At 45.1% G+C, this 18,998-nt stretch overlaps 4 protein-coding genes across 4 annotated transcripts; 2 read left to right on the top strand and 2 right to left on the bottom strand.

Moving 5' to 3' along the window:
* Positions 1-592: 592 nt before the first annotated feature.
* Positions 593-1,115, bottom strand: PAAG_11699 (hypothetical protein; the record flags this gene model as incomplete). Its single annotated transcript, XM_015847297.1, has 2 exons — positions 593-718; positions 978-1,115. The coding sequence occupies 2 exons, from the start codon at positions 1,113-1,115 to the stop codon at positions 593-595; spliced, it is 264 nt and encodes an 87-aa protein (XP_015703086.1).
* Positions 1,116-3,439: 2,324 nt separating this feature from the next.
* On the top strand, positions 3,440-7,961 carry PAAG_03093 (NAD(P) transhydrogenase; the record flags this gene model as incomplete). Its single annotated transcript, XM_015844845.1, has 18 exons — positions 3,440-3,539; positions 3,644-4,154; positions 4,246-4,321; positions 4,490-4,552; positions 4,615-4,875; positions 4,941-5,058; positions 5,108-5,569; positions 5,625-5,777; positions 5,845-5,985; positions 6,046-6,207; positions 6,282-6,452; positions 6,508-6,762; positions 6,846-6,979; positions 7,042-7,191; positions 7,253-7,421; positions 7,481-7,669; positions 7,782-7,856; positions 7,930-7,961. 18 exons carry the CDS (start codon positions 3,440-3,442, stop codon positions 7,959-7,961), a joined length of 3,222 nt encoding a protein of 1,073 aa, XP_015702051.1.
* A 1,882-nt stretch (positions 7,962-9,843) lies between these two features.
* On the bottom strand, positions 9,844-11,950 carry PAAG_03092 (hypothetical protein; the record flags this gene model as incomplete). Its single annotated transcript, XM_002794500.2, has 5 exons — positions 9,844-10,320; positions 10,390-10,751; positions 10,804-11,082; positions 11,159-11,559; positions 11,709-11,950. 5 exons carry the CDS (start codon positions 11,948-11,950, stop codon positions 9,844-9,846), a joined length of 1,761 nt encoding a protein of 586 aa, XP_002794546.1.
* A 331-nt stretch (positions 11,951-12,281) lies between these two features.
* Positions 12,282-12,867, top strand: PAAG_03091 (hypothetical protein; the record flags this gene model as incomplete). The annotated part of the gene is made up of 2 exons (XM_015844844.1): positions 12,282-12,562; positions 12,648-12,867. 2 exons carry the CDS (start codon positions 12,282-12,284, stop codon positions 12,865-12,867), a joined length of 501 nt encoding a protein of 166 aa, XP_015702050.1.
* Between the last annotated feature and the right edge of the window lie 6,131 nt (positions 12,868-18,998).

Raw genomic sequence — 18,998 nt, 5'->3', positions numbered from 1 at the left:
TTCTCCAATCTCCGGGGGAACCTAGGATTCGATTCACCAGTCGTTTTTTTTTAATCCATCAATTGTAGTGCGGAGATCTCCGCCCAGTTTCATGCGGGATGTCAAAAACAGGGCGTTTTGGGGAAAAAATAGAAAATCACGGGAAACTTTTTGGGGTGAAACTCTGGTTTTACTTTCTGGCTATTTACTTCACATATTATTTTTAGCCTGCGCCCTTTGTGAGAACACTGGATCCAACCTTGTGACGGTTCGACTGAGAAATCTAGGTCTAATTTTAATCATCCCTTGGGACTGTTTCCACCGAGGTCCTTTGCGCCCGTTGGTGCATCTGTTCTGCTGCACATGCACATCGCTTAGAGCATACATGCTCACACCGTGATGTGTTTTCCGTCGCATCAGCGTCATCACTAAGTCACGCCTTATCCAGAGTAGATTCGCTGGAACAGCAAAATCTATCCTCTCACAGCAATGAGATAGGGCTCTTGGATGAGCTGCGACCGGGCATTGGACAGAACGAAGTCTCCCAAAGTTCCCTTTTTCCGTAGTTTGTTGAAACCGCGAACTCTAAAACAAACGTCATAGTCTTAAAATATTATTCCATGTGCGATTCCACGGTTTCCCGCCAGGGTGATGGCGGAAATCCTTCCAGGAAGCCTTGATTATTCGAATATTCGACGTTCTGGGAAAAATCTTGATATATCTGTCCGTCTGTGGCCATCTGAGGTTGAAACCAATTAATAGTTCAATTGACTTCGTAGGGAATTTTAACCCCTGGTTACTAGGCAGATGTTTTCTTCACAGCACATGCACACATGGCCCTGAAGTCTAATCAACTCTCAAAATCAAAGACGTAGGCAACCAAAGAATGCAACGTAGAGCAAATACCAAGAAGGCTTGCGGGTTGCTTTTTGGGCTTGATATTTCTCTTACTCGGCCGTATAGTTGATAACTAATAACTACCATTCATATTTAACTACTGCCTGCCGCTGGCTCGACTCTCCCCTCACGCATACTTCATCGAACTGCTGGTAGGTTACCCAGCAGAGGACTCCAACAAACTCTTTCGGACCTGTCCATTTCTTCGAGCTCCACGGTCTATTTTGTTTTCGCTCCATTTTATTCCTAAATTCCACGGAAACTTACGTTCAAGGCAGTCTTCATTCGATTCGTAGTTGTCCTCCCGAAGCCAGACCTGTCTTAGTTATCGCATCTGAGAGCACCAAGTTTGCTTCCCACTTGCAGGAAACGTATTTCTTGTGCGGAGTGTCTTCTGGTATATGGATCTATGTGTCCATCAAAATAGATTGATTCCGTCCGTGTCCATTGCACGACATGACGCTGATAAGAACCTATGAATGCGTAGTTATCGAAATGAGACTGGAATTCCTCAATGCCTTTGTCAATTTCCCTTGTCAGTAAAAGTTCAAATTGTCCAATTTTTCCTTTATATATTTATTTACTGGAAGGACGGGGCCTCCTCTACCCTTGTAACACAATACGATGATGCCAGGGCATCAGATGCACAACGAAAGACTCAGGAGAAACAGAAACAACAAGGCTCAATGCAACCTCGACAGCCGGGCTAATGCTCTTGTCAGGTCCCGTCTTAGCTTTCCAAGCTTATTGTTTGGCTTTGTTTGGGAACACAAAAGGGTATAGATGTCTTGATTTTAAGCTCCGTCGGACAAAAAGTTTGTGACGAATGGTCAGAACGTAGCAGGCAATGAGATAGTAAGTAGTATTCGTAATGACTAGCTAATCTATCTGACTATAACAATGAGACTATCAAAAAGAAGAAGAAGAGAGAAAAAAAATAGCGAGAAAAGAATGAAAATATATATATACGTGTGTGCGGGCGCACGCGAGCTTAGTCATAAGCGAGGCATACGGCCGCCGTAGCGGTGACCTGAGGCATACGAGCGATATGATGATCGTGACAAAGTTTCCCTGCTTGAAAACTAGTTTTCAATGATTGATTGCTTGGAGAATGAAGCGGAGTACAAGATGTTCAAATTCCTTTTGTACGCCAGCATAGCACAGACATGTTGCTACAGTCTTGCCTGTGCTGGAGGATACTGGGCTTTTCAATCAGAGGATCTGGATGCATACGCTCTCTGTTCTTAGCCGTCAGTCCATGCCATGCCATAACTACCAAACATTTGATAACTTAAGTTGCTGGGATTAACTAGTTATAAGAGCTTCAACTCCGTTAAGAGTTAATTGGATACTAGATTTCTATCTGGCCTGGATTGCCCGTTGAATCGATATTCGTTACCAAGATTGCACAGTGATCTTTTTAAGCGCTGAACTGTTGATACAAAAAAAGATCGACTATCCGTGAAGGAGTTGGGGGTGAGGCTTTGATTCTCCATATGAAGATGTGATAGTGCCGGTCACGGATCAACAGGTGAGATATATGGAAATCCTATAATTAAACATGGATGCAAAGCTCTCATTTAGACTTCATAAAAAATATTCCATTAATAGCGAAAAACAAAACCAGAAACTGACTCTATTCGGGGATGCATTTCTGCGGACTGGAATCACTGATTGGCCGACAATAACCCCCCATTCTGCATTACATAAATAAGTCAGGTTTGTGATTCTGTGATACTGTATATAACTATCTATATATAACTATATTTGTGTGTAATCAAGCAAGCAGAGCATTCGGCCTCATGTTACTACTTTCCTTTGCTTCCTCTTCTCCAATTCCCTAGCGTCCGAAGCAATCAGCTAACTAGCTAACTGCTTCTTCGGAATTCAATCTGTAGCCCACAAATAGGGAGAAATTGCGGCAAAAGCAAAATAGCAAGAGACTTTAGATTTGGTTGGCCTGTCAGGGGTCAAAAAGTTAAGATTGTCTTACAAATTCAAACAGTAAATAAAATCACCTCCAGCCCTAGTCATTGAATTATTCTTCCTGTGGATTATGATTCGTAAACTGACAGCTAATTAGTATATCCCTCGTAGAATAAATATTATTATCCAAGTCCGCGGCTGTGCCTGAGAGCTCTGCAGCCAACAACATCACATCCCACTCGGCTAAAAAAATCATCCACCAACCACACCGTAGCTGTCTTTTTCACCAACCCCCCTCAATTGATACCAAACATACCACACTACAACACGGACCTCGATACCACCTTGCCTAGGTATCGTGCATGGCCCACCCGATAGTTCTCACTTCCCCTCATTTGTCATTGTTCCCAAACAATTTGCGCTGCTTCTGGTGGAACGGTCCCCCGCATCGCCGTAGCATGCACCCCGAAAGCAACCTCAACGGCGGCCTCTTTTACCCCCGAACTTAGACTCTGAAACTTGAGTAGAGTTAGAACAAGCACCAAACCCATCCGGATACTGGTCACCACCTTTTCCGTGTCTGGCAGATGCCAGCTTTCCATCACTTTAGAACCCCATCGTCCGCCATAGGTCTGAAATGGCGAGCATGAGCTGGCCATTGACAATACGTCCGGCTCTGCGGCCTTGCAGTTCGGACGCCGAAAAACTCACCCAGCGCCTGATTGCTGCGCTTTCTGGTGGGTTTAATTGCCCTTTTAAAAGGGATTCATTGATTTATTTCCAGACCTCACCAAAAGCCATTTTCCGTGACTAATAAGGGAGGTATTTAACTTGTGGGCAGCCATCCAACTCCGGCGTTTCTCCGCCAACCCTCCATGGAGCGAAGAGCAAAGGAAACCCCACACCCCGCCGAATCTGATCACCTGCGTTCCATGGTCCGCCCTCACCGTTGGAATTCCATTCGAAACCTTCCGAAACGAGCGTCGCATTGCCCTAACCCCGCAGAATGCTGCTCTGTTGCTAAAAAAGGGATTCGCCCGAGTCCTGATCGAGCGTGGTGCTGGAGCACAAGCTCAGTTCACAGATGAAGCATACGAGAAGGCGGGTGCAACTCTCGTGGATAGGAAAGCTGTCTGGCAAGATAGTGATATCTTGCTGAAAGTACGCCCTCCCTCGCTCAATGGCTCCAACAATGAGGTGGCTGCCCTCCGTGAGGGAAGCACCCTTATTTCGTTTCTATACCCGGCACAGAATAAGGAAGTGGTAAATGCGTTGGCTGCTCGACATGTAACTTCGTTTGCGATGGATATGATCCCTCGCATATCCCGCGCACAGGTTTTTGATGCTCTTAGGTAATATTGAAGAATTTATCCGCCCTTGATATATATATATATATATATATATATATTGAAACAGTGGACTTTATGCTTATGGGTTTCTTAGCTCTATGGCAAATATTGCTGGATACAAAGCTATCCTAGAGGCTTCGAACCATTTTGGTCGGTTTCTCCCTGGTCAGGTTACAGCAGCTGGGTAAGCAGGGAATCCCCATTCTATTCCTGTGATAGCTCCGTGCGGTTAGAACTTGAATTTGCTAACGACCTATACTTCAACGCTATAGAAAGGTAAAACCGTTCTTGTAATCGTCGGAATGACGCCGGTATATTTAAACTAATCGGAGGTCTAGATTCCTCCTGGCAAAGTTCTCGTTATTGGAGCTGGTGTAGCTGGTCTAAGTGCTATCGGTGCCGTGCGTATTCTTTCCCATTTTGTAACAATAATGTCCCTGCTCTTTTCTGACCGTTTGTGCAGGCCCGTCGTCTGGGAGCAATTGTACGGGGTTTTGATACACGACCCGCCGCACGCGAACAAGTACAGTCTCTTGGTGCTGAATTCATTGAAGTCGATATCCAGGAAGATGGCACTGGTACTGGTGGTTACGCAAAAGAAATGTCAAAGGAATTCTTGGAGGCTGAAATGAAGCTATTCATGGAACAGTGCAAAGAAGTAGACATCGTGATCACCACGGCCTTGATTCCCGGACGCCCTGCACCCAAGTTGATCAAAAAGGAGGTGCGTTATACACTACATAGAACAACTTACTTGAAATTAAAACAGTTGACCAATCCGGGATTCAGATGGTAGAAGCAATGAAACCAGGCTCCGTGATAGTCGATCTAGCAGCTGAAGCTGGCGGAAATTGCGAATTGACTCTTTCCGGACAACTATCTGTTCATAAAGGCGTTACTATTATAGGTTCGTTGTATCCTTGAATCGGCATGGATTGTTACTGAAACCTTGTTAGGCTATACTGATCTTCCCTCACGACTTCCAACACAATCGTCAACCCTGTACTCCAATAATATCACCAAATTCCTTCTCTCTATGGCCCCTGAGGAAAAGAAATTCGGGATAGACCCTACGGACGAGGTTGTTCGTGGCTCAATTGTTACGCAAAATAGCGAAATCCTTCCTCCCGCGCCTCGAACCCGTCCCCCACCAGCTGCCGCTCCAAATACCGCTACGGTTGAGATTTCCAAGGAGAGTGTTACGCTAGCCATGACCCCGTTGCAGAAAACCTCACGGGAAGTCGTTACCGTTACCGGTGGTATGGGACTTGCGGTGCTGCTCGGGAAGATCGCTGGTCCAGTGTTCATGAGTAATGTATTTACCGCTGGACTTGCTTCGCTTATTGGCTATCGTGTGGTGTGGGGAGTTGTACCTGCGCTGCACTCCCCCCTGATGAGTGTAACCAACGCCATTTCAGGTGAGAATCTTTAATACCATTCCGAATAACAGAAGCTGATTTGTTCACACTCTAGGTATGGTTGGTGTTGGTGGTTTGTTTGTCATGGGAGGAGGGTTTGTTCCTGAAACCGTTCCCCAGGTTCTCGGCGCATTGTCGGTCCTGTTGGCATTTGTGAACGTTTCCGGTGGTTTCGTCATCACCAAGCGAATGTTGGATATGTTCAGACGTAAGCTCTCGAACATTTCGTTTCCTCGATTCGTGGTTCGCTTTCTAATGGATTCATAAAATGATAGGCCCAACGGACCCGCCTGAATATCCCTGGCTATATGCAATACCCGGTCTGTTGTTTGGTGGAGGTTTTATCGCAGCTGCGACCACCGGTATGGCTGGCCTTGTGCAAGCTGGGTATCTTGTCAGCAGTATCTTGTGTATTAGTAAGTCTTACTACTAACTACTGATGTTTAATATTACAATTAATTAACGATTTACCATAGGTTCCCTTTCTGGTCTTGCATCTCAAGCGACAGCTCGACGAGGCAACATCTTAGGCATACTAGGTGTAGCTTCTGGGATGCTCTCATCTCTAGCTGCGGTGGGCTTTTCGTCTGAGGTTCTTGCTCAGTTCATCGGAGTTGCTGGGTTTGGAAGTATTGTTGGTGTGTAGATCCTCAACCGGAATCCGATAGTCTTTTTACATGAAGAGGGCACGACTCTAATTCAAATTATTTAGGTGCCCTGATCGGTCGACGCATTACGCCAACCGGATTGCCGCAAACTGTTGCAGCACTACACTCCGTCGTCGGATTGGCTGCTGTTCTTACGAGCATTGGAAGCGTTTTGATAGATGTTGGACACATTTCTACGTTACATCTCATCACCGCATATCTGGGGGTTGTTATTGGTGAATGCCACTCCAAAAAGTTGCCGGTCTTAGGGCCATGGCTAACTGAGCTCAGGTGGTGTTACGTTTACCGGTTCAATCGTTGCTTTTCTCAAACTAGCGGGGCGCATGTCTTCACGTGCTACGATTCTCCCTGGGCGGCATTTAATCAACGCATCCCTCCTTGGAGGAAATGCTGCTTTGATGGGCACATTTGTCACCATGGCTCCGGGCGCTCCTATGACCGCTGCTCTGTGCTTGGGTGCTAGTACGATTCTCAGCTTTTTGAAGGGTTATACAACAACAGCTGCCATCGGTGGCGCTGATATGCGTACGTCCCCACCTCTACACTTCAGCGAAGGGTTGTATGCGTCGTTCCTCCGGAGCCAACTGACTAAAAATATGTTCCTACAGCCGTTGTAATTACCGTTCTGAATGCCTATTCTGGATTTGCATTGGTTGCTGAAGGCTTTATGCTTGACAACCCGTTGTTGACAACTGTCGGATCTCTCATTGGAGTTAGCGGTTCTATTTTGTCGTATATTATGGTAAATTTTCTTCCTTGAACGCCATATTATTTATTCCCTTTACTGATTTCCTCTTTCTCCAGTGTGTTGCCATGAATAGATCTTTAACCAACGTGTTATTTGGTGGGATATCTTCTCCAACTGCATCGGATCACAAAATTGAAGGACAAATTACCACAACGTCGATCGAAGAGACTGCAGACTCCCTTGCTAATGCGGAAAGTGTTATAATTGTATGATTTGAAATACGTCTACATTTACCTACTAAACTTCCAGATCGCTGACCGGTTCCAGGTTGTCGGCTATGGCATGGCTGTCGCAAAAGCCCAGTATGCAATTTCAGAAATTACTCGAATGCTCCGTGCCAAGGGAGTGAAAGTCAGATTCGCAATCCACCCGGTTGCTGGCAGAATGCCAGGACAATGTAATGTCCTTCTGGCAGAAGCCTCTGTGCCATACGATAGTAAGTCCCATTTCCAGCCTTCATATTTCATCAATAAACTAAAAACTCTTCCTTTTCAGTCGTCTTGGAGATGGATGAGATCAACGACGATTTCCCTGATACGGACGTTACACTGGTTATCGGTGCCAACGATACCGTCAATCCAATTGCACTTGAACCAGGCTCTCCCATCGCTGGCATGCCCGTTTTGAACGTGTGGAAGAGCAAGGAAATCATCGTCATGAAACGAGGAATGGCCAGTGGATACGGTAAGCTTGCTTGTTCATACACTCGTTCCCGGAATCTTTTTCCAAAAGATGGAAACCCCCAGAGCTGCTTGGGTAGATGAGGCAGGTGGACTAATTGTGTTCGATTCCGTAGCTGACGTACCGAATCCCATGTTCTACATGCCTAACACGAGGATGTTATTCGGAGACGCGAAAGCTTCCTGCGATGGTAAGCTGCAAATGCACCTTAATTCCCACTTGTGCAATGTTTCCTTTCGCTAACGATCTTCCCAACCACCCAGCAATTCAACATGCTCTCGATGCACGGAAATAAAATCTGAGCGTCGTGAACACTGAGTCTACACAACAGCGCTTGCTATCTGCGACGCCGCAGCCTCTCCCACAGCCTCTGGAATATCAAGGCAAGATTGGCGCATAACAAAACAAGGCACAGCAAAGAGTGGAATGATATCTGGTGAATCAGGAAATAGGCACGTTGTTCAACTAAATGGCCAATTTTTTTTTTTTTTATTTATTTTTTGCCCCTTCACGCAGAATGAAGTTGAGAAATTGCCATACCCAACATTTCCTTTTTCTCTTCCTACTTTTCTTCCTCTTCTCTTCCTTTAAAGTGCAGCGCACCAAGAAGAAAAGCGAAATCCAGACCCGAGTTAAAGAAATTGACTTTTTTTTTTTTTTTTTTTTTTTGTTTCCCCTCTTGAACCCAAGCAAGCAAGCCTGCAAACAGAACCAGACAATAAAGAGATCTTTCTATTTTTGCATTACTCCTGATACGAAGGTTTTGTTTGGCCTGCATTATTCCTTCCCTCTTTTGTAATCACTTTTAAAGTTCGTTTTGTTTTCATATTGTCTTTGCTTTTGCATAGGGTCTTCATTCCTTTTGGACTCGTGTGCTGGTTTCTTCATGTCACTGGCATCAGACATTTTTCGTATGCTCATTCTCTATGCCACTACAGATGTCATTTCTTGCCTCACATGATCCTGTAAAACATCCACTGGCACTTTAGCTCACCATATACATATTTTGTTTCTCTACCTCTCGCCTCACTGCCTCCTTGGCCATTATGCTGCAGGTGTGGTTTGTCTTTGCCCAATTTATAGTCTTCTCCCTCAGTTTGTGGCAGTTTGTGGCGCTTACATTAAGAAACTTTGTTGCATAACTAAGATTATGGAACACAAGAATACAGTTAGGAGTATGAAAATACAATTACTGTAAGCCTCGAAAACATAAGACTTTTTTAAAATCAAATTCAACTTTAAATATACAACAGAAAACACTATCTTGAATTAATTAATATTGTCTCCGCAGAACTTTGGGAGGTTCAATTTGATACTTGGCCTCAAAAAGTCTTTCCCAGTTGTTACACCCAACATATCCTCATGCATAATGCCATCATCATACACATTGCAAATGGCCGTCTGTTTTAAGCATCGAAATTCATGACACACACGCATATCAACACAAGGGGGTATGATAACATTAATTACATGGTGCATTAAATATTGAAAACCAATTTACCAAGAGAATTTTGTTGGTATATGAGTGTAATGGGTTAGACTGAAAGGTGTGAGATGATTGGGGGGTATGACTAGAGCAACAGACCTTTGGATGAATGAGGACAACAGCTACGCACAAATACTTGCCAACTGATCAATGAGAAATTACATATATAAAAAGGAGGGGGTAACACGAGTTGCCAAATGAAGCCACCAATAGCGAGAGTGGAATATAGGAAAGTAGAAAACAATTAAAAGGGAGCAAAAGATACAGAAAGTGCAGACAAAACAATAAATTCAAATTTAAAACAATAAAATTCAAAATTTCACTAGATATCGGGGTATCATTCACGTCCACCTCGTCTTTTTTTTTAATATAGTTTCCCAAAAATAAAACTGAGCGCACCGAAACGGAAGAAAAGGGTGCTAACGCAAAAAATGGACACAACGTAATCGAGCATGAAATCGAAAGACCAGAGATTAGAGTGGAGGGGACGGACACTGTGGGACGACATCATACAGGATTTCTTTGGAAGTAATTGGTATATTAGAGCGGGAGAGGGGAGTGTAGGTATTTTTCTTTTGTCGTGATTTGGGACTACGATCATCTGTTAGGCAGTTAACACGCCAGGACTAGACAAGTACCGCTGGTCCCACCACTTCTCGATCTCAACGAAGCTCGTCCTGGCGCCTGCATTTCATGCGGCAGCTTGGACGGGTTGGGAGGAAGAAGCTGCAGGGACAGCGGCAGCATCATCCTTGATCTCCTCGGGGGCTTCGCTGCCATTTACAGCGGCAGTTGGTTCAGCTGGAGAGTCTTTGCTGACTGGTTCAGGCTTCTCAGCTCCCTCGGGGATTGGCTCGGATTCCGATGGAGTGGCAGCGGGGGCGGTTTCTTTATCCTTCTTGCTAGGCTTACTGACACGGTGGAAGACTCCTCCAAGCTTGGGAAGAGGGGACGATGCGGAGGACTTGGACTTGGCTTCCTCGTCACCAGCCTGCTCACCGTCACTGGTTCCTTCAGGCTTCTTTTCCTTCTTACCGAGGGTGCCAAAGAGGGAGGTGCGACGCTTGTCCTTGGTAGCTGGGGAAGTGGTGGCCTCTACGGCGGATGCCTCGAGAGCTTCCTCAGATTTCTTCTCGACCTTGTCGTTAGCCTTGATCTCCTTCTTGTCCTATCAAGATCACCTGTCAGTATTTTATTTTCGTATATTCTATTCGCTTAGGGAACTGGATGGACATACATCGTGCTTCTTGATGAAGTTCAGGAAACTATTCTTGGCGGAGGTTGGGGAGGCTACGGGTTCTTCGCCTTCCTTAGCGGGCTGGGAAGGCTCAGCAGCGGCGGTTACAGTCTCGGGCTTGGTGGGCTCAGAGGTGGAAGCATCAACAGGGTCCCCGAGTTGAGGAGCGGTGCTGGAGACAGGTGTTTCCGTGCTCTTTACGGCGCTGTCCTTCTCAATCTTGTCTTGGTTGGAGACCTTGTGGAAAATGTTTCCGAAAATCGAGGCCCGCTTGGTTTTTCCAGCAGTGGGTGACTCAGGCTTAGCTTCAGGCTTCTTTTCCTCAGCCTTCGGCTCCTCTGCAGCGGGAGTAGGAACAGGAGCTATTAAATATTAGTTTCTATCTTAAATGTCCTATTAAGATTTATGACTTACTCTCAGCCGCCTCAGCGACAGGTGCTGAAGTCTCCACAGCTGGTGCAACAACTTCTGGTTCCTCCTTGCCCTCAAGCTTTTCTTCCTTCTTTTCCTCTTCCTTCTTGCCAAGGAAACTTCCGAAAATGCTGGCCCGCTTCCGAGACTGAGAACGGCTCTTCTCTTTCTGCTCCGGCTTCTTCTCCTCTTCCTTCCTTTCCTCACCCTCTTCCGCTTTAGCAGGCTCCTTCTTCTCCAGACTCTTCTTGGGAGCTGCAGCAGCGACAACGGGAGGCTTGGCTAAATGTATGGTTAGCGAAATTCCCACATAGAAACGCCATATAAAAAAAACCCATATGCAATTAGGAATACATACTCAACTTCTCCAGCTCAGCCTTGTAACCTTCACTAGAGGTGACAGTTTCTTTCTCTCTCTTGGCCTCAGCGGCCTTGGCCTCGAGGGCAGCAATCCAGGAAGCGCGCTCATCATCACTTCCAGCCTGGAAAACATGCTTGTGACCAGCAACCTTGAACTGGAATTCGTGTCCGGACTCCTTGACTATGTCAGAAATATCGGCCAAGTTGACGATTCCCGTGGGTGTAGCCTTGTCCTCAGCACGCTTAGCGTAAAATAGAAGACCTTTGCCAGTCTGACTAGCCCAGGCAGCGGTAGGATGAGCAATGCTAAGCTTCTCATTCTGGAAATACGTAGTGAGCTGCCTAACCTCAACAGCATCATCACTGAACCAAAAGAAGCGTTTTGAAAAACGGAATCCCCTATAAATCAAAGTACAAATACCCGTTAGCATTATCTACTATATATATGTAAAAACCCCCCAAAAAATTAAATAAATTAATAAGAAAATAAAAATAAACACTGAAGTATTGCGCTTCATTTAACCCCCCCCCCACCAAGTGAGACATACTTGACTAAACCAGGGGACTTGTGTCCCAGAACTCCATCTGTGGCAGGCTTGACCTCTTCCTTGGCTGGCTCCTCAGCAGCAACAGCAGTGTCAGCAGCTGGGGCAGGAGTTTGCGTTGGAGTCTCTGTAGGGGACGCAGCAGTAGCAGCAGTAGCAGCAGCAGCAGCTGTGGCATCTGTGGCGGGTTCAACAGCAGACGCAACAACAGGGATCTCTTCAGCGGGTTTCCTAACTTCCGACATCTTGACTGTGGATAGTTGAAAGGAAGATCGGAGATCCGAAGGGAAGTAGATAGATTGCGGAAAAGATTGTTGGAACGGATATCGATCGACCTAAATCCTGAGCTGCGTGATTGCAAGATGAATGGATTGCAGGCACAACGAGGCTTGATGCAAGCTTGTAAGTTTGAGAGGGGATTTGAGAGGCGATTTGGATATATTAAAATAGGGGTATAAATAGTAACGATATGGGTATCTGGGGTATCTCAAAAAAAAAAAAAAAAAAAGGAATAGAAGGAGAAAAAGATAAAGATGAGCTTAAGCAGATGCAAAGAGAAACGCTGGGTATTACACAATGGAACAGGAGCTGAGCAGCTACACTGGCTTGAAGCAGATGAAGTTGATGTTGATTCAGAAGAGGTGGGAGGAGGGAAGAAGAGAAAGGAGAGAGAGGAAAGAAATGAGTCGAGCAGCCGAAGAAAAAGAAAGCGGAAACGTAAGCGAAAGTTTCCAAGCGACCGGGGGGGGAGGTGAATGGGTACGTTACCGTATCGTAGGTGTGCAATACGGGGGGGCAAAAAGGCTGGTCACTTGTTTGGTCCCTCTATGGCACACTGTTGGTCACTGTTGGTCACTGTTGGTCACTGTTGGTCGTTGTTGGTTCGCTGTTGGTCGCTGTTGGTCGCTGTTGGTCACTGTATGGTCACTGTATGGTCAAAAGTGGAACACCTGACGCCCCCCAGGAAGAGGGCTGGGAGAGGCTGGCAGAGGCTGGCAGATGGCCAATTATAGAAGCCTGTGGCGGGTGGAGTCCATCCTTGTGTGGGATCAACCTTGGTTTGGAAACTGTATCGATGGCAAACTTGTCGTGTGTTTCTGTATTATTACTGCCGTACTGCCGTATTGCCGTACCCCTTGTACTTGGACTCCCAGCCGCCTAATCTTTTTGTGGAACTGATCCAAAGTTACCAACCTCAACAAGCTCTCTGCAACTGTGCAAACTGCACAATGTACCTGCACCTAATCTAAATAATTGCTTGCTATTGCTACCTGCCATCTTCTTCTATTACTTGTTGTTGTTGTTGTTGTTGTTGTTGCTGTTGACAATAGAAATCCCATTTCCTTCATAGCCTGTTCAATCAATATTCAGCCTCGTATTGCTTGTGTGAGAATCTCTCTCCCGGCCTGATAGGTAGGCTGTCGCAAAGCTCTTCAACGGCTCAACCTCTAACCCTTTTTTATGCCAATGCTAAAACTGCTTGTCTCCACCGCACTAATAATCTATTGGTGTCAATTTTCAAGCGGCCCCATTCCTGTGCATACACAATTCGCCTAGGTTGTCGAGCGGCTTCCCACTAAATTAACCCAAGGTTGCGAGGGATCCATGCAGAGAGAGTGCTCAGCCGTCGTACGAGAAACGGATTTCCCTTGTTAGTCCGTAACTTTCCTTGAAGTTGTTTTGACTGGCTGCGAGTGTTGATTTTCCCATGGTTCGGGCAATAATAACTAACTAATATACGGGGATGGTAACTACCCGTATGGTAGTTACATAAATAATAACAACGAACAGCCAGACAAGAAATGTTTCAATCAAGGATATTATTATTTTTATTTGTTACACACTTTACAGTGCATCGTTGAGAACACGGTCGAGGAAGAAAAGTAAACAAATAATTGAGGTGGATCAAGACTCCACTGGAGTCTGAATCTTAAATTCTGGAGATCGGAACGGCAGAAATGGGCATGGTTGCGGGCCTTGAGGGAAATTTGACCCGGAGCAAAATGATGCCTTGGAGTCTGGGACTCTGCGAGTAGTGAAACCCAGTCAGCAGTCCACTGGAAGGAAAAGGAAAGAAGCTACAGATGCTTCCACTCTAATGAACCGATGGACTCGTGCTGCAGCTTGGAGATTTCGGAGCAAAACGAGCATATGGCGGCTGATCAAGAGAGGAGACTCTGATGATCTGATGGAGTGAATGATTGAGGAAGAATGACTGGCGGACTGGGGGAACCTAGCTCTTTAACAAGCAAATAGTATAAGTTAGCGCCGTTGTTAAGTTCCTTTTTTCTCTCCATCAAACATATATTCTGGCCACTCGAAAACCAAAGCTTCAGCTGCATGCAAATAAAACTCGCAGTGCTTCCATACTCCGTACACACATAGCTTAGATACTTTTGTGGCCGAGGCATTAATTTTCTTAGAACAGAAAGTAACTTTCTACCTATTGAGCTTTTCTAATGGGCTACATAGTTGCCAGCAGACCAACTGCAAACATTTCCAATAACGAAAACAATTCCCCCTTCTTCAACTCAAGGAAATTATCAGCTCTGTTTCAAGTTACATTTTCTAAACATAGATAATACCTATCACATCCGTCAGTCTCGCGACAATACAATGCTTTCCCTCAAGGTCCCATCACTTATGCGTCGTTAATTCCATTAATGCAGCTTGATTGCATGCATGCATACATTTCGGTGCCTCGAGCCCCATTTTAATGCCAGGAAGCAACAGTTCATTCAGCTAAAATAACGTTATGGCTTTCCCCACCGAGATGGGAGAAAACATGAATACATGGAACGAAAGTGTGCGATATGGATAATTTTTGACGTTAAAATGGCTGGTGGTGTCAGCAGGGAAAGGGGTTAAAAAAAAAGAAAAGAAAAAAAAAAGGGGGGGGGTGGATTCACATGCATCTAAGGGCTTGGATTGACAAGGGAGCTAATCCTTCTACTGACTTGATTGTTGGAATGAACCATTGAAGGGGCCTGAAAGGTTGAAAAGCCTGAGTACCTTGTTAGTATTCTGTTAATGTAATCTGCAATGAGAATGGAAGCCAGAAGAATCTTGATATCGATCTTCGAGGGCATAAATCTCCACAGACTTGCTAGAAACCTCGCCGACAGAAAATCACGGGGAAGAAATTCGAAGCAAGAGACAAAGACAGAATGAAAAAAAAAAAAAAAAGAGGGTGGAGCTCGCAGCCTCACCAGTTTATCATGTCAAGCATGTGTTAGCAGCCATGAAGATTGTCCTGGGAAGGTGAGAATTAGAGGCACAAAATACACATCTCTTCATCCAAACTGGATTAAAAAAGAATGCACTGTGGCCATTACCCTCCATTGCGGCATGGGAACCAGATGCAGTAGTACAATGGCTTATCCACAGCTATTTCTGGCATGGATGTGTGGAATTTGTTCCAGTTTTCCCGCGTCAGACGCCGCATTTTTGACAAGGGTTTCAAGGGGGAGGATTTATCCATATGGCAAGATCCCCCAGTGTCCTCTCTTTGCATTTCTCGGGGTCAAGTGCACCCAGAAGATAAAATGGCAGTCCATTGCAAGAAAGGTGAAAGCAGTCTATTAATGCAGAACGGATTAGAGATGGGTTCTTTTACAACTCCCGCCAACGGAGTCTCGGGCTGTCTCACGTCCAATGTTGAGCAGAGCATCATATGATCTTACTCACCTCTACAGTCCAGCTCGATTTATCTCAACGGTCGTCCAACCTCGCAGAACGAAAACGGACAAATGTACATAGACTCACACAGAAGGAAATGGGAACAGGTGGCGCAAGAGAGAAAAGGGTGGATGGAATTGAGGACAGTGAGACAACAAAAGAGAATTGAATCATTGGGAAATATTCCGGACGGCAATCCTTCCATTTCTTGACCTTCTGTTTATATCTAATAGGCGAAACTACGAAGAGAAAGGACTCAAAGTCTCTTAATGCTTCGCACGGTTAGCAGTTCCCAGAAGCTTTACTCTGGCATCAGGCGGCGTGATTGGCATCTCTGCTACTGGTCACCGGGTGTGGCTCCAGATCAATAACTCCAGCAACCTTGCCCAACGCTTGCAATGGTCAGCCCGGACGTACATTTGTACTACGAATGTCCGTATATTTGCTATGTCAGAGGCGGAAACATATCTGCTGCCTATGGACTATGGAGTGTAGGTAAAAGCTCTGATATTGAGAGACAACCTGGGTTTTTGCCTTTTTCCAAGGCTCTCTGTTCATCCAATTATGGACCTTGGTGAACCGAAGGTTTCTCAGACAACGATATATGTATATACGTACATACATTGAAAAAGCTCGTTTTAAATGAAAAACAAGATTATAAGAGAACAAATGACCAGATAACTGGACAGCTTTAACTGCACAGCCTAGTGAACACGGTTTGGAGTGAGTAACTCCACGGGGAAAACAATCTGCTTTCATACACACGGAAAACTTAAGAGAGTTTTGCGGGGTAAACACGTATCAAAAAACATTAACAATGAAAGTAAATGGAATATATATATATATATATATATATATATATATTCAAAGTAGAACATGTAGAGAATTTGCAATGCCAATAATTATGATATTGCCACTAGGTCTACAAAATAGTCGACGTGTGTATAACTACAGATTAACTTTGAAATAAGCTTATCAACCCCTGCTAGTTATCAACATTAGATCTTCCTTGAGAGATACGTCCAAGGGGGCAGGGAGAACCTGACGGTAGCATCATCATGGCTGAACGGTGGTCATAATTGAAATCCTATAAGCATATGGATGCAAAGGTTCCTAGAAGCGGGCTCTCATTGTTGAAAACATTATTTTAAATCCCCGAATATGATTCTGTTGAAGAAGAAACCCGCGATTCCTCAAACAGATACTCTCCCTGCGCGGGGAAGGGGATAACACAGAAGCTTTTCTAAATCCAACAACAGAACTTGTTTCAGAGATGGGCGATGCTTGATTTAACTCTAGCCATGTGGCGTTTCCCCTCATCAGCCACCGCCCCCCACATCTCTCGCCTGCCATCCACAACCCAGCCTCTCTACAGACAAGGTGCGCTCGAATGCAGGTGCGGGGGCTGGACAGGGTAAATTCCGTGCGACGATGCTTCTCGCGGTTGCTTAAGCTTAATAAATCTATAATTATCTCTTTCTTTTTCCCTCTGGGGGCTCCGAAAGTAACCATTTTCGATTCTAGCCCCGGCGTCTCTAACCGGATCTCTAGTTTAAAGGCTGGACAACACCCAGGGTTAAGGCAGAATTGGCACATTCATTGCCAACCATTGAGCGAATGCCCAGCCATCTCCTCGTCTCTTGCACAAGGGCACGCGATCAAAGTTTCAATGTGGACGCTGATTCGATCCTTGCAGGTTTGTATAGCCCTTAAACTTGAAAGCTCGCATGGTTGGAAATGTAACGTTGGCAGCGCCGCAGTTGTGTCGCTGCTGTGACGTCATGTCGGTGGGTTGATGTGGGAAAGCAAGCTGTATGGCTGGGCTGGGCTGGGCTTGGCTTGGCTAAACACCTGCATGCAAATTGTATGTTGGGTTTTAACAAAAGTTGGGTCCACTTTTTCAAAACCATGATCAACTCTGGTCACCCCAACCGAAATAAACAATCTACACACATATGCCTGACACATCTCTATTCAACCTCCCTCCTCAACACCAGGGCTAGAAGGTAGGTTAGGAGGTAGGTTAGGGATTAGGATTAGGATTAGTTAAGGGTAAGAGCCCAAGAAATAAGATAAAATCAGAGAGCATTTAAGAGACGTTGTCTAATATATGAGTGGAGGTATGACTTATTAGGTTATGTAGTTTTAAATGAGGGACGTCACGATCTGAATTGTTTACAACCGCGCTCAAGGTTTTTACCGCCGAAATTTAAAGCCACGTTCAGCTTGTTTAAAAAACCACGTTCAACTGTACGCCTGGCTGGGTCATCCGTCCTAGAGATAGACAGCTTAAGAGTCCCCACATGAGTAACAATGCCATTTCGATTGGAGAAATGTCCCAACACATAGACGGAACAAGACCGAAGCGAAGGGATGATGAAAAGACACTTTATATCCAGAATTTCGACGCAGGCACTAGTGACACCCTTTGGGATCGGCAACTGTGTTCTCCATAGGCGGGAAGTCAAAACTATTTGATGACGAAAATATGAAACTGAAGGTCATATGATGGCGCAAAGGAGAAAAGAATTATGACGTGGAATGATTATCTTGTGAAGGGGCAAAATGTTCACTACGTTTGGGAGAGCTGACATGAAAGTCGTTTCAGGGAACAGCCTCATAGGGAGAAATATCCATCCAAATTTGGGCAGAAGCCAAAGAGAAAGAAAGAAGATAAAGCAAAAACTGGTGGATGTATGTATATCACCAAGTGTGGACGGGAGATGGATGAATTTTAAAAGCAGTAAAGAATCTGCATGATCTTGCTTCAGATAAGAAATTGAACGCCTTTTTCCTTCTTCTTTTTTCTTTTCTTTTCTTTTCTTTTCTTTTCTTTTTTTTTTTAAGGCTCAAGAGATGATTCGATTCACTGATTTCACTGTGCTTTGGGGCTTGGTGTTCTGTGTTGAATATCTCCGGCCAGAAGCAAATGACGCCTGAGATGAACCCTCTCGATATTTACTCCAATTTATCTAACCGGATCTGGTTTTCATTGGAGCATTGGACTATCAGCGTCTGTTTAGGATCATGAAACACAGCACACAGCAGGGATGGGTTAGCTACGTCAATACACTGATACACCACCCATACATACAGAATCAAGCAGTGTATAGACTCCGCACAGAATCATTGACTTTACCATACACACGCCACCCCCCCAACAAAATACCATACATTCCCCGTTAAAACCCCGTCCCCCATCCGTTCGTCGAACTTGCTCAGGCAGGCTGTTTCCCGGCCGGCCATTTGGAAAACTCAATAAGCAGAAAACCATGGCACGTGCGCCAGCAACCAACTCGGTCTAGGCCCTTTCTAGACGAACGTTGGTGCCACCGGGTTATTAAGCCGGTCCTGTCGCGTTCCCCCTGAATCATCAGAGAGGAGAGAGGTCTGTGGAATCGAGAATTTGCGAAGTTTTTTTTTTCTTTCTTTCTTTCTTTCTTTTTTTTTTTTTTTTCCTCTTAAATATGGAGAACCTTGGGAAAGAGAGAGTGTGTGGCTTCAGGTGAGCCACCGCCAATATGCCGCAGGAAGAGAAATCGTTAACAAGAAAAAAGAAGATTTTTCACCGGCCCGTGACTGTTTCTTTACCTTGAAGGTTAACTAGCCGTTGCG

The sequence above is a fragment of the Paracoccidioides lutzii genome (assembly GCF_000150705.2).
Source record: "Paracoccidioides lutzii Pb01 unplaced genomic scaffold supercont2.8, whole genome shotgun sequence".
Taxonomy (NCBI): domain Eukaryota; kingdom Fungi; phylum Ascomycota; class Eurotiomycetes; order Onygenales; family Ajellomycetaceae; genus Paracoccidioides; species Paracoccidioides lutzii.
The sequence above is the reverse complement of the archived record's forward strand: the minus strand, read 5'-3'. Positions and strand labels throughout refer to the sequence as shown.